This window comes from Podarcis vaucheri (genome assembly GCF_965113315.1).
Source record: "Podarcis vaucheri genome assembly, chromosome: 9".
In the NCBI taxonomy this organism is placed as follows: domain Eukaryota; kingdom Metazoa; phylum Chordata; class Lepidosauria; order Squamata; family Lacertidae; genus Podarcis; species Podarcis vaucheri.
In genome coordinates this window covers 77,836,556-77,852,134 of record NC_138767.1, presented here as the reverse complement: position 1 = coordinate 77,852,134, position 15,579 = coordinate 77,836,556, and the positions used below count along the sequence as shown (strand labels likewise).

Genomic DNA, 15,579 nt, shown 5'->3' with positions numbered 1-15,579 from the left:
CTTCTAAAAGTCTGGTAGTTGTTGTTCTCTTTGACATCTGGTGGGAGGGCGTTCCACAGGGCGGGCACCACCACCTAGAAGGCCCTCTGCCTGGTTCCCTGTAACTTGGCTTCTCGCAGTGAGGGAACCGCCAGAAGGCCCTCAGTGCTGGACCTCAGTATCCGGGTAGAACGATGGGGGTGGAGACGCTATTTCAGGTATACTGGACCGAGGCCGTTTAGGGCTTTAAAGCTCAGCACCAACACTTTGAATTGTGCTCGGAAACGTACTGGGAGCCAATATACGTCTTTCAAGACCGGTGTTATATGGTCTCGGCGGCCGCTCCCAGTCACCAGTCTGGCTGCTGCATTCTGGATTAGTTGTAGTTTCCGGGTCACCTTCAAAGGTAGCCCCACGTAGAGCGCATTGCAGTAGTTCAAGCGGGAGATAACCAGAGCATGCACCACTCTGGCGAGGCAGTCCGCAGGCAGATAGGGTCTCAGCCTGCGTACCAGATGGAGCTGATACACAGCTGCCCTAGACACAGATTTAACCTGTGCCTCCATGGACAGCTGTGAGTCCAAAATGACTCCCAGGCTGCGCACCTGGTCCTTCAGGGGCACAGTTACCCCATTCAGGACCAGGGAATCCTCCACACCTGCCCGCCTCCTGTCCCCCAGAAACAGTACTTCTGTCTTGTCAGGACTCAATCTCAATCTGTTTGCCGCCATCCATCCTCCAACCGCCTCCAGACACTCACACAGGACCGTCACCGCCTTCACTGGTTCTGATTTGAAAGAGAGGTAAAGCTGGGTATCATGTTAAACCCCTCAAACAAGGCGATGCTACAAGGAACCTGGCAGAGGGCCTTCTCGGTAGTGGCGCCTGCGCTGTGGAACGCCCTCCCATCAGATGTCAAGGAAATAAACAACTATCCGACTTTTAGAAGACATCTGAAGGCAGCCCTGTTTAGAGATGTTTTTAATGTTTGAAGTTTTGTTCTGTTTTTAATGTTCTGTTGAAAGCCACCCAGAGTGACTGGGGAAACCCAGACAGATGGGTGGGGTAGAAATTATTATTATTATTATTATTATTATTATTATTATTATTAGGCAAATTCCAGAGGGTAAACTCCAGACACTGTCCTCTGGACACACTGACCCACTGCTGTTTGTGACCAGTTTGTGACCAAATGGTTGGTCTTATGTAGAGGTACGCTCTTTCCTTGCATGTAATTAGAAGTTGAGAAACAAGTGGGAGATTGGTTAGATTTCTTGCCCAATGACTTGAAGATGCAGTTCCATCGAGGCTTGAATACTCCAAAGGTATGTGCTTGTTGATAAAGAAGCTTGTTGTTGTTTTTATTTCCACTTGTCCCTTTTTTGGCTGTCAGCAACATGGGTGTATATGTGCAGGTGTCTAGTTTCAGTGACGACTGCCTCAACTGGCTCACCAAAATACTTCAGTTCTTGCAAAAGGGAAACTTGCCAGTCTGGCCCAGATCTATGTCCTAGTTCCTCAGCCAAATTATTCTTCTGGGCACTGAGTTCTCTATCATTGCCTTGGATCTTAGATCATGGGCTGGCAAACTAAGGCCTGGGGGCCATATCCGCCTCCTCTCTCCTTCCTCCTGGCTTTTCCCCGCCCTGCCTAGAGGAGGAAGGGGGCTGGGCTTTGTTGAGCCACCATTGGCTGAGTGCCATTTTAAGCAGCCCCTCTCTGGAGCCAGCCCTTTCGCGCCATTTATCATCCCTCCGCTGCTGCCAGCCCCTGCCACTCGCAAGGCACAGGTAAGCAGCCACTGGGGCTCATCCGGTGCTGTGGAGAAGGGAGGGGAGAGTAATGGGGGGTATCTATTTTTTCCCCAAAATATAGCCTGGCCCCCCACAAGGTCTGAGGAACAGTGGACTGGCCCCCTGCAGAAAAAGTTTGCTGACCCCTGTCTTAGATGATGTCCAAGGAAGAATCTGCTAGCAGGTTATAGAAAGTACCATCTTTTTGAAACCATCTCTCACTGGCCCACTTTACCTACACATCATGGGGCAATAATTAGAAAGTGGGAGGCAACAGAAGTAATCTAGCATTTATTTCACTGTTGGGCCAGGATTGCCTTGATAATCTTAACTCCAGAGGGCTACAAATTACTGAGAATATGAAAAAAGAGTAAATGTATGTGCTATGAAAACAGTTTCTGGGAAGTGTTATTTTATGAGGTGTGCATTTTCAGCACTGAAAACACGTGAAGAGATCCATACCTGTATACATGCATGTCAGCATTAACCCCAGTGCTGCCATGGCTCTGTGTGGGCTGTGCACATTCACTCTGTCTACACTTAGTTTAACTAATGATTCACAATCCAGCCTTGAGAGTTGTTCTGAAAGGAGGAGCCGTTCTAACCCTCTCAGGACACAGTGATAAATAATGGATGGTGTCAATTCTTCACTTCCAGACAACATCACTCCACACATCTGAAACAAACAGGAAATAAATTTAAATATCCATAGGCAGGTGTGGAATCACAACAATAAGGCCAATATGTGAAACTCAATTTAAAGTACAACAGAGCTCAGCAACAGCAAATTCATTATGACAAAGACACATACATCCAAGATTAAAGCACCATTTATTACCACTATGAAGCAGTGAAGTCTAGCACCACACTGGGCTCCCATCTCTCACAAGAATTTTTACAGATTATCCCCCCAAAGAGGGCCTTTTCTCAGACTGAAGTGGCAGGAAACTATCCAACTTGCTCGACATTTCCCCTTATTCCCAAATAGCTCATTCACAGGATGGTGGAAAATAACTATGACACAGCGGCAGGCTTCCAATGTGGTTTGGTATTCACCAGTATTATAATGAAGTGAATCTTAAGAAGGTGCACGGAAGGTTCAGTGGAGTCACCTGTCACATTTTGCAGCAGACAAAAGTGGGCAAAGGTACAAGAGAAACATGAGGATACAAACACACACGGCCAAGCTCTACCTGATAAACCTTAACCACAGCGGACACAAAATCTCCTTACATGCGGCTGTGAAATTCAACCTCCAAAAGTGTTTTCAGTCTGGTAACTGAGGTCGCACCAGCTCTTAGCTATGCTCTCCAAGAATAGGCTAAATTCACACCTCTTAATGCATAGTAAGTACACTAGCAGACTATTATGGTTTGAAGGTCATTTCCTTATATTCTGGCATGGTCATTTATGCTAATTGATCAAGTCTATTTTACTTCTCAATATAAAAGCGAATGCAAAGTCTTTCTTTCACACGCCATACCTACCTGTATAATTCCTGAAGAGAACTCAGGCCCTACATCAAGAGGATAGTTTTCTATTAAATAGAATGCCACTGCACACATTACCAAGACATGTTGCTGGTTGTGGGCATTCACACAGCTGTTAAAAAGGAGAAACATTGATATATCAGTAGGCTGGAGTCTTCCCATAGAGTGTTAAAATCAAGTGCTCTGTTCTATAATCCTTACATAGCTGGAACTACAACTCTTTCTAATGAGACTCAGAAGAAGTGACTAGAAGAAATAACTGCTTTATGGTTCTTGTAGCATTTTTTACAATTTTAAATATACAATATCTATCAAACCAACTGTTTGCTCTTGTTAAAAAGGAAGTTTCCCTGGCTAGGTGACTGGTAGCCACATATTTATGCAAGATCAAAGTATCATAAGATGCTAACGATTTCTAAAGTTTTACCCGCTGTTTCAAGCTTGCTGATAACTTTTACTAAAATGTCCATTAAAGCAGACTGAAGAGGTTAATCACATCAGGTTGTGTTGCATTTTCAGCTCCACAGCTCAGAAATTCTGTTAAATGAAGACCACAGTACATTATTACATAAACACCTACTGTGATATTCCTCTTAGATTGGAAAGCAGATATTCAGAGATGATTGGAATGAGCTGCTTTGCTGTTTCATCAAGAAGGTCACACTCAAGGATGTAAAGAATTCCATGTAGGGCTCCTATGCGGCTTGGCATGTGAGTGCTGCGTAATGTTGATTCCAGCAGGCGGCTCACGGGCTCTGCTACCACTTTATCCTAGTGGGTGTGAAACAATAGATGCAAAATTGTGCTGGCAACTATAAAGTTAGTAACAATTAACATAAAATAATAATGCAAAAGTTTATAAAATCCATAAAATATTCTAAAGTATGATGAAATATGTCCAAGTCATTAACATTCTATCCATTCACTGACATGTGGCATTATTTTGAAGGAAAACAGCTTTATATTGAAATACATGACACCAGAAATTCCCGGTGTGTCATTTGGTGAGCTAAAGGTCCGAGACCTGTTATATTGTGTCCTGGGAAGTAAATGTGGTTTGAATGCTTGGAAGATTCTGCCCCTTACACACTGTGCTGAAATCAAGAGAAAGACTGGGGAGAAGGGCCAGAACCTGGAAAGAAAACTGGGAAAATGTGCAAAGGATGTTCTGTCCCCAAGAGACACAGGCAGCAAGCAGTTGCGGGTCAGGAGCCAGGAGACCTGGTCATTTATACAGACACCCTACACCCCTATACAGACACCTATTTATACAGACACCCCACTTTCGCTCCTTAAGAAGAAAATGCCACTGACGTCACCCACATCTGTTCTAATCAGCACTTTCCAACCGGGGGGTTGCAAGGCCTGTGCAAGTGAACCCCAAATGATTTTTGCTTGTAATCTTTAACTAGTATGATGAATACCTCTTCCAACTTTTTGTTTTCTTGGCATATTATAATGCAATGCTGACATATGTAACCAAATGTCAGAAAGACTAGAGTCTTACATACCCACAAACAAACAAACTTTTCGAATAACTTTGTAAGTACTTTGTAAGTAAACCATATCAATAGGGGTGTTCAGTAAATTTAATAGGCAAATTTGCAGGTTAAAATGCACTAAACCAATGGCTGCAAAAGAACAAAGGTCCAAACTTCATGGGACAATAAATCAATTGATCACCATACCAAGTAAATTTAGGCTTGTGGGCCACCATACCTAAAAGGCAACCACTGCTCTAGATTGACAAATTCCAGTGTGCTTTGCTAAGATCTTGGGGGTGGGGGAGAATGTAGGTATTTTTTGGCCTCTTGCATTCTAGACTTGATAGTTCGACAATGTTCGGTGCTATAGAGTGAGAAATACCCTCAAAGTACATTAAATTATGTCAATTTCTGCAGTGGCTCCCTGTTTGTGGAGCGCTCTCCCCAGGGAGGTTTGCCTGGCATCTTCATTGTACACTTTTTAGGCGCCGGGTGAAAATGTTCAGCCTTTGACTGATTAACATCCAATGCCCTTTAAAAATGTGTTGGGGAGGGGGGTTAATAAAAGAGATAGAACAGTTATCTGCACACAGATGGTACCAAACTCCAGCTGATGTTTCCCCATGAGATGTTAAATAGATTAGCGAGAGTCGGAAAACAAACTGCTCCTTCAGGCAGGAGAGAGAGAAATGAGGCGTGAGCACGCCTGCCTCCCAGAGTTCTTTGCTCTCCTGCCTCCATCACGTGACGAGAGAATACCCAACCCATTCATAGCATCAGCAACCACCTCCAATCCCTGAAGAAGAACAGGACCACACAGATACTATAGAGCTACCACCCTCCAAGACCACATTCTGGAACCAGCCATACAGGGAGGAAGTGGAGCACAGTGCCCTGAAGGATACCATGGTCAAGAAAGGAAGGCACAGATGTCTCTCCTGAGAGGAATGAGTTTCTTCCTCCTGCTTGCATGGCACACTCTCTATCTAATCTTACACTGCATTTAAGGAAGGGAAAGAGGAGAGGGGCAGCTTTAGTGTCAAATGCAGTCTATGTGCTATTTGGCGCTACCCAAATAGGAAATTGTAAGGAAGACATTTTATACCTTTCCACATGTATACAAGAGCAACTTCTGGAAGAGTCTGTTGTCTTGCCCTTATGATGAAAATTATTATTTTGAATTGTATTGTTTTGTTGAATTTATTGTTGCTTGCTTTATTTATATGTAACTTGTGGTTGATATGATAGTGTTTACAATGGTTCACCCCTCCTAATGCTATTGTGATTATTGTAAGCCATTTTGTGCTCAACATTTCATAGAATCATAGAGTTGGAAGAGACCACAAGGGCCATCGAGTCCAACCCCCTGCCAAGCAGGAAACACCATCAGAGCACTCCTGACATATGGTTGTCAAGCCTCTGCTTAAAGACCTCCAAAGAAGGAGACTCCACCACACTCCTTGGCAGCAAACTCCACTGTCGAACAGCTCTTACTGTCAGGAAGTTCTTCCTAAGGTTTAGGTGGAATCTTCTTTCTTGTAGTTTGGATCCATTGCTCCGTGTCCGCTTCTCTGAAGCAGCAGAAAACAACCTTTCTCCCTCCTCTATATGACATCCTTTTATATATTTGAACATGGCTATCATATCACCCCTTAACCTCCTCTTCTCCAGGCTAAACATGCCCAGCTCCCTTACCCGTTCCTCATTTGTTATTGGAAAAATGGAATACAAATATGAAATCAAATCAAACTTATTAAAAAGCCACTGAGAATTCTAACAGAATCAACAGGGATGTGCTCCTCTTGGCTAAGCTCCCATGAAGGTCATCCATGCCAGAAGATCAACAGCTGATTCAGTCCCATTACTAGGCTAGAAACCAGACTGAAACGGAACTGGGAAATGACTTGTAAATTAGAAGAAATCCTACCATTCCAAGAACAGCAGCTGCCTTACAAGTAGCTGGAACCAAATACTGTATAAGGATTTCATCTTCTGATGGGTGTGTCTTCCGCAGTTCTGTTAATGTTGTGTACATCATTTCAAACTGATTCCTTTCTGTAAATAAGTCAGATACTGCTAAAAGCTGCAAGTACAAAAAACATTACAAATTAAGCCTTTTAAAAGTTGTTTATATAACAAGTCATTTCAATGAAATATACATAACATATATGAATACAACTTTACTAGAAAGAAGCTCAAATGTGAAAATGTAAAAATATTTCATTTTTTTTTTTTAAAAATGTGTGTGTTAAGATTAATCACAAAAAGAACACTCAGATCACCGAGAGAGTTCTTTCTCTGCTTCTGAGATGGAGATTATATTGGACTTTGGAGATAGCTAATTAAGCAGCCTTTTTTCTCCACCAGTAGGAGAGATTCCCCCCCAGTTCGAGATATGTGGCGACTGGGAAATCCATTCTGTTTTTATAACTGTGTGTTTTATTGTGGTAAACTGACCTGAGACCTTTTGGTTAAGGAAGAGTGAAAAATCCTATGAAGAAATTTAAAAAAATAAAATCCCTACACATCCAGAATACTTACATGCAGCTATTTAATTGGTAGCATTGAGCTGACTTTAAAGAACCATACCCCCAAAAATGGGGAGGGAGGGGAGAAGTGTACATTAAAGTTTGTAACTTGGGATCATACAATAGGGTGGTATCTTTCATCAGGCAGATGAAGCACTTTCATTGCTTGCAATCCTTTGCCGCTTTTCCAACCTCTGTCCTTGTTTTGTTTGCTCTTCCCATTCTTTCAAAGGATTATCTGCCACCTTCCTCACCAATAGTAATGGTGTCCAATTTCCTTTTTTGTAGAGATGCTATCAACCACTTTTTGTGGTCCTTAGATATACAGTGGTACCTTGGTTCTTGAACTTCGTTTGACTCCCGAAACTGTTTGAAAACCAAGGCACAGTTTCCAATTGGCTGCAGGAGCTTCCTGCACTCAAGTGGAAGCCGCGTCAGACGTTCAGCTTCCGAAAAACATTCGCAAACTGGAACACTTACTTCCGGGTTTGTGGCATTCGGGAGCCGATTTGTTCGGAAGCCAAGCCATTTGAGTACGAAGGTACCACTGTAGTTAACTCAAACCCCATGAGTATATGAGGTCAGCCTGCTCAGTGACTGGCTTCAGCTTTGCACTTCTCGAAATGTCCAACCGATCTTGAAATCTCTAATTTTAGGACCTTTGTGCTCAGGATTAGGACTGTTCCAATAATGAAAATAGATTAGATTGCTGGCCTTAGAGTATATCAATTGTGTAATCAAGTCCCAAGGTCTGTTCAGATTTCATTGCTCTTTAAGAACTGAAGCAGATCATCCCAGGCTTGCTGTCCACCAATCTTTAGAACTCTACTTAGCACCTGTAATTCATACTAAAGCATTGGAATTTGTAGGCAAATTTAAACAAACAGAAGCATTTATTTATGACAGCCCAAAATAGTGTTAAGATTTGGGAACTGCAATCGTATATACAATATACGGTAGGTTCTCCGGTTAATTTGCACCCCAGTCCAGATCACCTCATGTTAGTTTCCCTTCAGTTCAGTTCCTCCCTGTTCCAAATCAATTCAACTCACTTTAAGTTGCCCAGCAAGCTTCTGAACTTACATATTTTTTCCCCTTTATTCACCAAAATTTCATAACAATATATACGTTCAATATGACAATGAAAACACTGAAAACAGTATGATACTTACAGATCGGACAACTTCACTGATGAGGATAACTGGGGTCCTTTTGCCTGGGTTGGAGGGCAGAATCCACTGACTATACAACTCCAACAAGAACTGAGAACAGGAATGTATATCTACACCGGCACGATGTTTCCTATAACCAGATACAAGCACAGTTAATAAGCTACTACATTGCAGTTATCTTATAATAATCTAAACATGTTCACCAAAGAGTGGGTCTTAGGGAGGAGAAACAGCTTTGCCATGAATTTGAAGCACTCATTCAGCTACTGGAACTAGAGAATGGAGATCTGCCATCAGGTAGGACAATGTATTTCTGGCTCCAAGTTCCTACTAGCAACAAAGGCAGTGCTTTGATATTTTTGACAAACATGTCATTTAATTGTGTTCTCAAAGAGCACACTTGAAGGCCAACCAGAAAGTCAATTGTGGGTGTGGTTAAGATTCATATTAATAGGGAAAGGGTGCTGTAACCTAGGACTATTCAATCAACCTTTTATTGAACTGTAGCTAGAGTGGGAACAGGCCAATACATTTTAAATGATCCCATTCTGCCAAAACTTGAGGCAATAACTGAATATTTGTTACAGGCAGTAATGCCTTTTGCAACTACTGAAAGGCAGAGTCTTCTTTAGGATTAGAGTGGATGAGAAAGACTTTTGAGTATAGCTGGAAAGGTTAAATGCAAGAAGAATAAAATAAGCAGCTACCCCCTATTCAGTGCTGAAATGTTTACTGTAAATAGTCTCCCTTAGAAATGAATATTCTCTTTGGTAATTAAGGGAGATGTGACTGTGTATCTATCTATCTATCTATCTATCTATCTATCTATCTATCTATCTACCTATCTATCTATCTATCTATCTATCTATCAAAAACCAATCAGTAGATCCACTGATTAATGAAGGGACAAAAGGATTTTCACTTCTGAATGCAAAACTAACTGCAGATTATTCCAGTTACAAACAAATATATCTTACTATATAATAAAATCATATAGACGGCCACAACAGCTCCAGCGTGACAGAGCAGCAGGCACACAAGCAAGAATGGGTTGAAGTTCAAAAGAGAGTGGGAGGCGTTTCAAAGATCAGTTTGCCAAACTGCTCTCTGAAGTGACACCCATCTGCCTTTAAAAGTGGGTGGGGGTGAGCCATGGGGTGGCAGGCGAGGAGGCAGGTGAGGTGTAAAGGGAGGAGGTGTTGGCCAGGTGTGGGATAATTGGGGCTGGCAGGCAGGTGGGGTTGGCAAATGGAGCAGAGCTGGCAGCCGTGTGCGCACACAGAAAAATTCAAAACCTGGAATTCATGGGAGAGGATGGTGGCGAGGAAGGGGCAGGCATATCACTCTCATCGTCTTCATCTTCATCCCATTCTTCTTCCCGCAGTGGAGTGATGTTATTTCCTAGCCACACAGAGTGGATAGAGACCTTAAACAAGAGGGGAAAGTAAGTTAAGTGATTCAGTATTTTTACTTCTTAAAATGCCCTCACACTTTGACATAATGAAAAACCTCAAATTAGTTTCTAGTCTATATACAAATGATATCATTACATTTGCATCTGTAGGCAGCGTCTCTCCTAAATACTTAGAATTGTGCCCAGGGACAACTGGAAACCGATAACGGAAAGGTTAATACAGTATGTTTGCTGGGGGCTCACGTCAGCCTGTACCAGCAAAAGTTTCTGGAGAACTTTCAAAGGCAGCCCCATATATGACAGTAATCAAGCCTGGGTGTGATTAGTCATCTAGCCTAACTGCAACCAGCCCCCTTCTAAGTTTAGCATCCCAAACAACGTTGAAGTAACATGGTCTGATGCCACTTAGGTTTTTGTTTGTTACTATGATATGGATTTCTGTGTTTTTATATTGTAAACTGTCCTGTGATACTCTAAGGGCACATAGAATAATAATAATAATAAATTTTATTTATATCCCGCCCTCCCCAGCCGAAGCCGGGCTCAGGGCGGCTAACAACAATAAAACAGTATAAAAGTATAGCATAAACAACATTCTAAAATCATTCATTATAAATTAATTAATTCAGGCCACTGGCAACCATTGGGCCAGAGCTCCGCGAAGATTGCCGAGGGAGGGAGTCAGGCTGTGCCCTGGCCAAAGGCCTGGTGGAACAGCTCTGTCTTGCAGGCCCTGCGGAAAGATGTCAAGTCCCGCAGGGCCCTGGTCTCTTGTGACAGAGTGTTCCACCAGATCGGAGCCACAGCCGAAAAAGCCCTGATTCTAGTTGAGGCCAGCCTAACTTCTCTGTGGCCTGGGACCTTCAAGATGTTTTTATTTGAAGACCGTAAGTTTCTCTGTGGGGCATACCAGGAGAGGCGGTCCCGTAGGTACGAGGGTCCTAGGCCGTATAGGGCTTTAAAGGTTAAAACCAGCACCTTAAACCTGATCCTGTACTCCACCGGGAGCCAGTGCAGCTGGTGGAGCACCGGGTGAATGTGATCTCGCAGCGAAGACCTTGTAAGGAGTCTCGCTGCAGCATTCTGCACCCGTTGGAGTTTCTGGGTCAGTCTCAAGGGCAGCCCCACGTAGAGCGAGTTACAATAATCCAGTCTGGAGGTGACCGTCGCGTGGATCACAGTGGCTAGGTCAGGACGAGAGAGGTAAGGAGCCAACTGCTTAGCTTGGCGGAGATGGAAAAATGCCGCCTTTGTTATAGCTGCAATCTGCGCCTCCATGGAAAGGGAGGTGTCGAAGATTACACCCAAACTCTTAACGGACAGTGCTGGCACTAATTGCGCCCCGCAAGAGATGGGAGTTGCCCCCCCAATCCCATATCGCCCCGTCTCAGCCACAGGACCTCTGTCTTCGAAGGATTTAGCTTCAACCGGCTCCCACGTAACCATCCAGCCACAGCTTCCAGACATCTGGTCAGTGTGTCTGGGGCCGAGTCAGGATGGCTATCCATCAACAGATAGAGTTGGGTGTCATCAGCATACTGATGGCAACCCAGCCCAAAACTCCGAACAAGCTGGGCGAGGGGGCGCATAAAGATGTTGAAAAGCATCGGGGAGAGTATCGCACCCTGAGGTACTCCACACACCAAGGAGTGGCGCGATGACAATTCCCCCCCAAGCGCCACCCTCTGTCCCCGACCAGAGAGAAATGAGCGCAGCCATTGAAGGACTGTGCCCTGGATCCCCACGTCGGCAAGACGGTGGTCCAGAAGTTCGTGATCGACCATGTCGAAGGCTGCTGACAGATCTAGAAGAATCAGCAGCCCCGACCCGCCTCGATCCAGCTGTCTACGAAGATCATCTATTAGGGCGACCAGAGCCGTCTCGGTCCCATGACCAGCGCGGAAGCCGGACTGGAATGGATCCAGAGCCGATGTTTCATCCAGAAACCCACCAAGCTGTTCAGCAACCGCTCTCTCAATCACCTTACCCAGGAACGGAAGATTCGAAACTGGGCGGTAATTGGATAGATCTAAAGGATCTAATGATGTTTTCTTTAAGAGCGGGTGCACCACTGCCTCCTTCAGTTCCCCTGGGAATGTCCCCGTGCCAAGGGACAAATTGATGATATCCCCCAGGGGAGCCCGCACCTCGTCTGGACACGCTCTAATCAGCCAAGACGGGCACGGGTCGAGAGGACAGGTGGTGGGCTTTCCAGCTCGGAGGAGTCTGTCCACATCGGCTGGGGATATCCGGTCGAAGTGGTCCAGTACTGGACCCGAGGACAGTCGAGGGGCCTCCAGTTCCTTTAGAAATTTAATAAATAGTAATACCTGTAAGTTCCTACTATGTATAGAAATGCTATCGTCACCAGTTCCTCAAATGGAATGATTTCTGCCTTAAAGCAGAATTTCCTATCTATTGGCTCCCACAGAGGAGCACTGAACCTGTTACAACCACAAAATATATTCCAAATATAGGTTTTACTTGATCTCAACATGGTAAGGCTAAGCCAGTGCAACTTTACAGGATGTTTGCTCTTTGTTCCGCAAATAATCCTGGTGTTTTCCATTATCTTGTTGGATACAGTGGTTCCTTAGCCACCAATAGATATCCAGAGGGATGGGGGAGCGAGATTTGTTTCTTGCCCCCAACCAATGCACTTTTCAGGAATGGGGACCATAGGGAGGTAATAATTCCCCCTAACCCCAAAGAATAGGAGACGCATCTGGTATGAAGCTTGCCCCCTAACCCCTACAAAAGATCCTAATAGTGGTCCTGATGGCCAGAGCTATGTCATCAGAGTTAACGAGATCACATGTCTGTTGCTCTGTTACTTCATTCTGTTTTCAATCATAGTTTGTCTTCCCCTAAAATAATAATCCTACAATCCCAAGATTGTAATTCAGCAATTCTTGTTACTCTGGAAAGTCAAGAATACAAAGGTTCTTGCTAAATATAGACATTGGAACAAACCTGTCCAAGTTTATAGCCCATATTGCCCATTTCACGCTCTGTATTGATCTGTAGTAAAAGCTTTTCATGGCTGATAAGAACACCTAAAATAAAAAGAAAAATACAAAAAAAAAATTAGGCAAAGCCCACAATAAGCCTGAAAGTACACATTATCACTGTGGTCAACATATAATGCTGACCCTTTTTGCTACTGATATGCTCAACTTGCGTTCTCTCTGCTGGAGATTCTGCTGATATGCTCCATTTTTCCTATCACTTGGGCTACGTTAAGTAACCTCAGCTGCTTCCTTTGAGTTCAATGGAATGCCCAGCAGAGTACCTTTATATACTCCCCGGAAGCCACTTGCCTGACGCAAGGTACAGCTTAAGGCAGGGCTGGGTGCAGGGCTACTGAGCTTAAACAGAGGGAAAGGCTCTTCCACAAGCATTGTCAAATGGGAAAATTCAGGGACAGCATGCTTCCCTGGAGCCTTGGAAGTTAACATTTGGGTGATGCTGCATATTTCCTTTTGCCAGTTACTGTGGACAAGAACAAGACGTAGTAAGACGCACCAGTGGTGTTAGAAGAGCATATGCCAAGGATAGTTCAAGTCTGAAGAATACTTCCACAGCAAGTAACCTAAGGTTACTTTCTGTTTCTATTTCAAAAACTGTAGAACTTCTGCATAAGCAGCCATTGGATATGTACCTGTAGCAGAAGGAGAAAGAGACGGAACAGGATCCCAGGCTTGGTACAAGTGGTGGGTGGCAATGTTGTCTCTTTTGGATGCCATTTCTTGGATTTCTTGTTCTACAATTCCTCTTATGACATTTAATTTTCTCCCAAACCTGAAGTTCAGCAGAAATAATCATAAATGACTAAAACATCTTCTACAGTCAGGAAATCTTCACTAATAAAAAGACTACTGTATCAGCTTTTATTTTTATAACAGGATTCACTTCTGGAAAAAAGGCATATCAACTAATTTAAAATGCAAATCAACTATTAACAAACTTAGGCTTGATTTGCTTAGAACTAGCCTAATTTAGAGATTTCAAAATTAACCAAATGCTGTGAAAAGAAAAGCCTATCATTATACCGATACAGGTATTACGTAAGACAACATGGGAGTTTATTACCCATAAATTCGCTCTTTGCGACTCCCAGAGGGCATTCCTTAACAGTGGGATGGCACTGTCAGGAGCTTGTCCTACACTTGAGTAGGACCCTGGCAGAGACACATGCCTGACTGGCATGTTCCCTCTCTCCTGGTCTTTCGTTCGGGAGCTTCAAAAGCTTTCTTCAGCCCAAACATCACAGCGACTGATGCCAACAGACATTGGCACACTTAGGAATCTGCAGAGTCTGCGCAGTTCGCGTGACAGAACTCAGCATTTTGGCTAATCTACTTTATTTACATAGAAACACACACAGAGCACTGCAACATGGCTCCCTCTCTCTCTAGCATCAGACAGTAAAGAGGAAAAGGACAAAGGACAATAGTTCCACTTCACGGAACACAGTAACACAAACATCCTGTCTCCGTCACTTCCCACTCTGTGGAGTCAAAACATATACTGTCATGTGAAGGACAACAATCCCATAACTGCAATCATGGAGCAGGAATTCTAACAGGCACTCATCCTCCAAAAATAAGGTTGACAACATTGCAGAGGGTCACCAACTATGAGAAGTACCACACCTGCAAGGACCTTTCTTGGTGTCCCCCCTGAGGCAACCAATTTAACCCATATTTTCTCCAGAAAAGTTCCTGGAGTTGGGAAAGTCCATCCCTTCCTCTTCAGTTGGTTGGGCAGTCAACTTCTCCCCTCTTTGGGGTATGAGAGAAGAAGTAGGAATGGATTTCCCACTTGCCCCGTGGGCTGCCTTTCTGCATTTTCCTGTCCCTGCAGACATTTTGAATAGGGATTGGGAGAGATGAGGCTCATCTGTTTGCTTTTTCTTGTCCCAGAGGGCATTTTGATTTGGAGCTTCATGCCTTCACCATGAGGTGCATCACACACTCACTTAATGGCCATTGGAAGAAGGTGAGTTGCGGTGGGTGGGCATTGCCAGCCTTGCTTGGCTGCAGTACACTTGACTTCCCACTCTGCCCCGTCTCTGCAGTTTGTTTTACTACGTCCAGCTTGCCTGCTTTTCCTTTCCAATGAGGTTTCCCTCCTACTTTCAATCTTGGTAGGAGCAAACTACCAAGTAGTGGTAAGTAGTGGCAGCCTAAATCCAGCACGTGGCCCCTTCCCCTCTGTTCACTGGGTCTTTCTGCTGACTCGGATCCTTCCCTCTCCCCCTCTTTCTGGCTGCAGTAGGTTTTCTGTCAGTTGGTCACATGCACACAACATAGGGAGGAAAGCTAAACTCCTCACTTCTCTGGTGCCTTGATTTACACTGTAGGAGGAGGGCTTCCCTTCTCTTAGGCTGCTGTTTTTTATTGTTTTGTGTTGGTGGAGGAGGGGGCTGCCAGCTACCCTGCCAATTTGTTTGTGACAGCAAAGGGGGGAATTCCCACCTGTTTGGCTGCCTCCGTCCTGCCTGGGCAGTTTTTGTTTCTTTGCTACACTGGAGGAGGAAAGCTCATGTCTTGTGCTGGACCCAGGAGGCCTTTAGGATTCTTGCTTTTCCTGTGTGTAAAAGGGGTGGAGGAGCTGGCATGACATTCCCACACATTTATTTACCTGCCTTTACTGGTGATCATGGGAGTCAGTGGGTGCTTCCTTGGCCTCCTGGGTGAATATATATGTGTGCGTT

The 15,579-nt window shown here is 44.2% G+C and overlaps 1 protein-coding gene across 2 annotated transcripts in view; it reads right to left on the bottom strand.

Annotated features, from left to right (window-relative positions):
- The window catches only part of HTT (huntingtin), a 121,260-nt gene that overhangs the window by 9,155 nt on the left and 96,526 nt on the right, over positions 1-15,579 (bottom strand). For both annotated transcript variants that reach the window (XM_082238496.1, XM_082238497.1), the window contains 8 exons: positions 13,522-13,661; positions 12,834-12,916; positions 9,742-9,872; positions 8,447-8,576; positions 6,674-6,829; positions 3,843-4,033; positions 3,260-3,374; positions 2,235-2,448 (listed from right to left, as the gene is read on the bottom strand). In XM_082238496.1, coding sequence (XP_082094622.1) covers positions 2,235-2,448; positions 3,260-3,374; positions 3,843-4,033; positions 6,674-6,829; positions 8,447-8,576; positions 9,742-9,872; positions 12,834-12,916; positions 13,522-13,661 — 1,160 coding nt within the window. The remainder of the gene's footprint in view (positions 1-2,234; positions 2,449-3,259; positions 3,375-3,842; positions 4,034-6,673; positions 6,830-8,446; positions 8,577-9,741; positions 9,873-12,833; positions 12,917-13,521; positions 13,662-15,579) is intronic.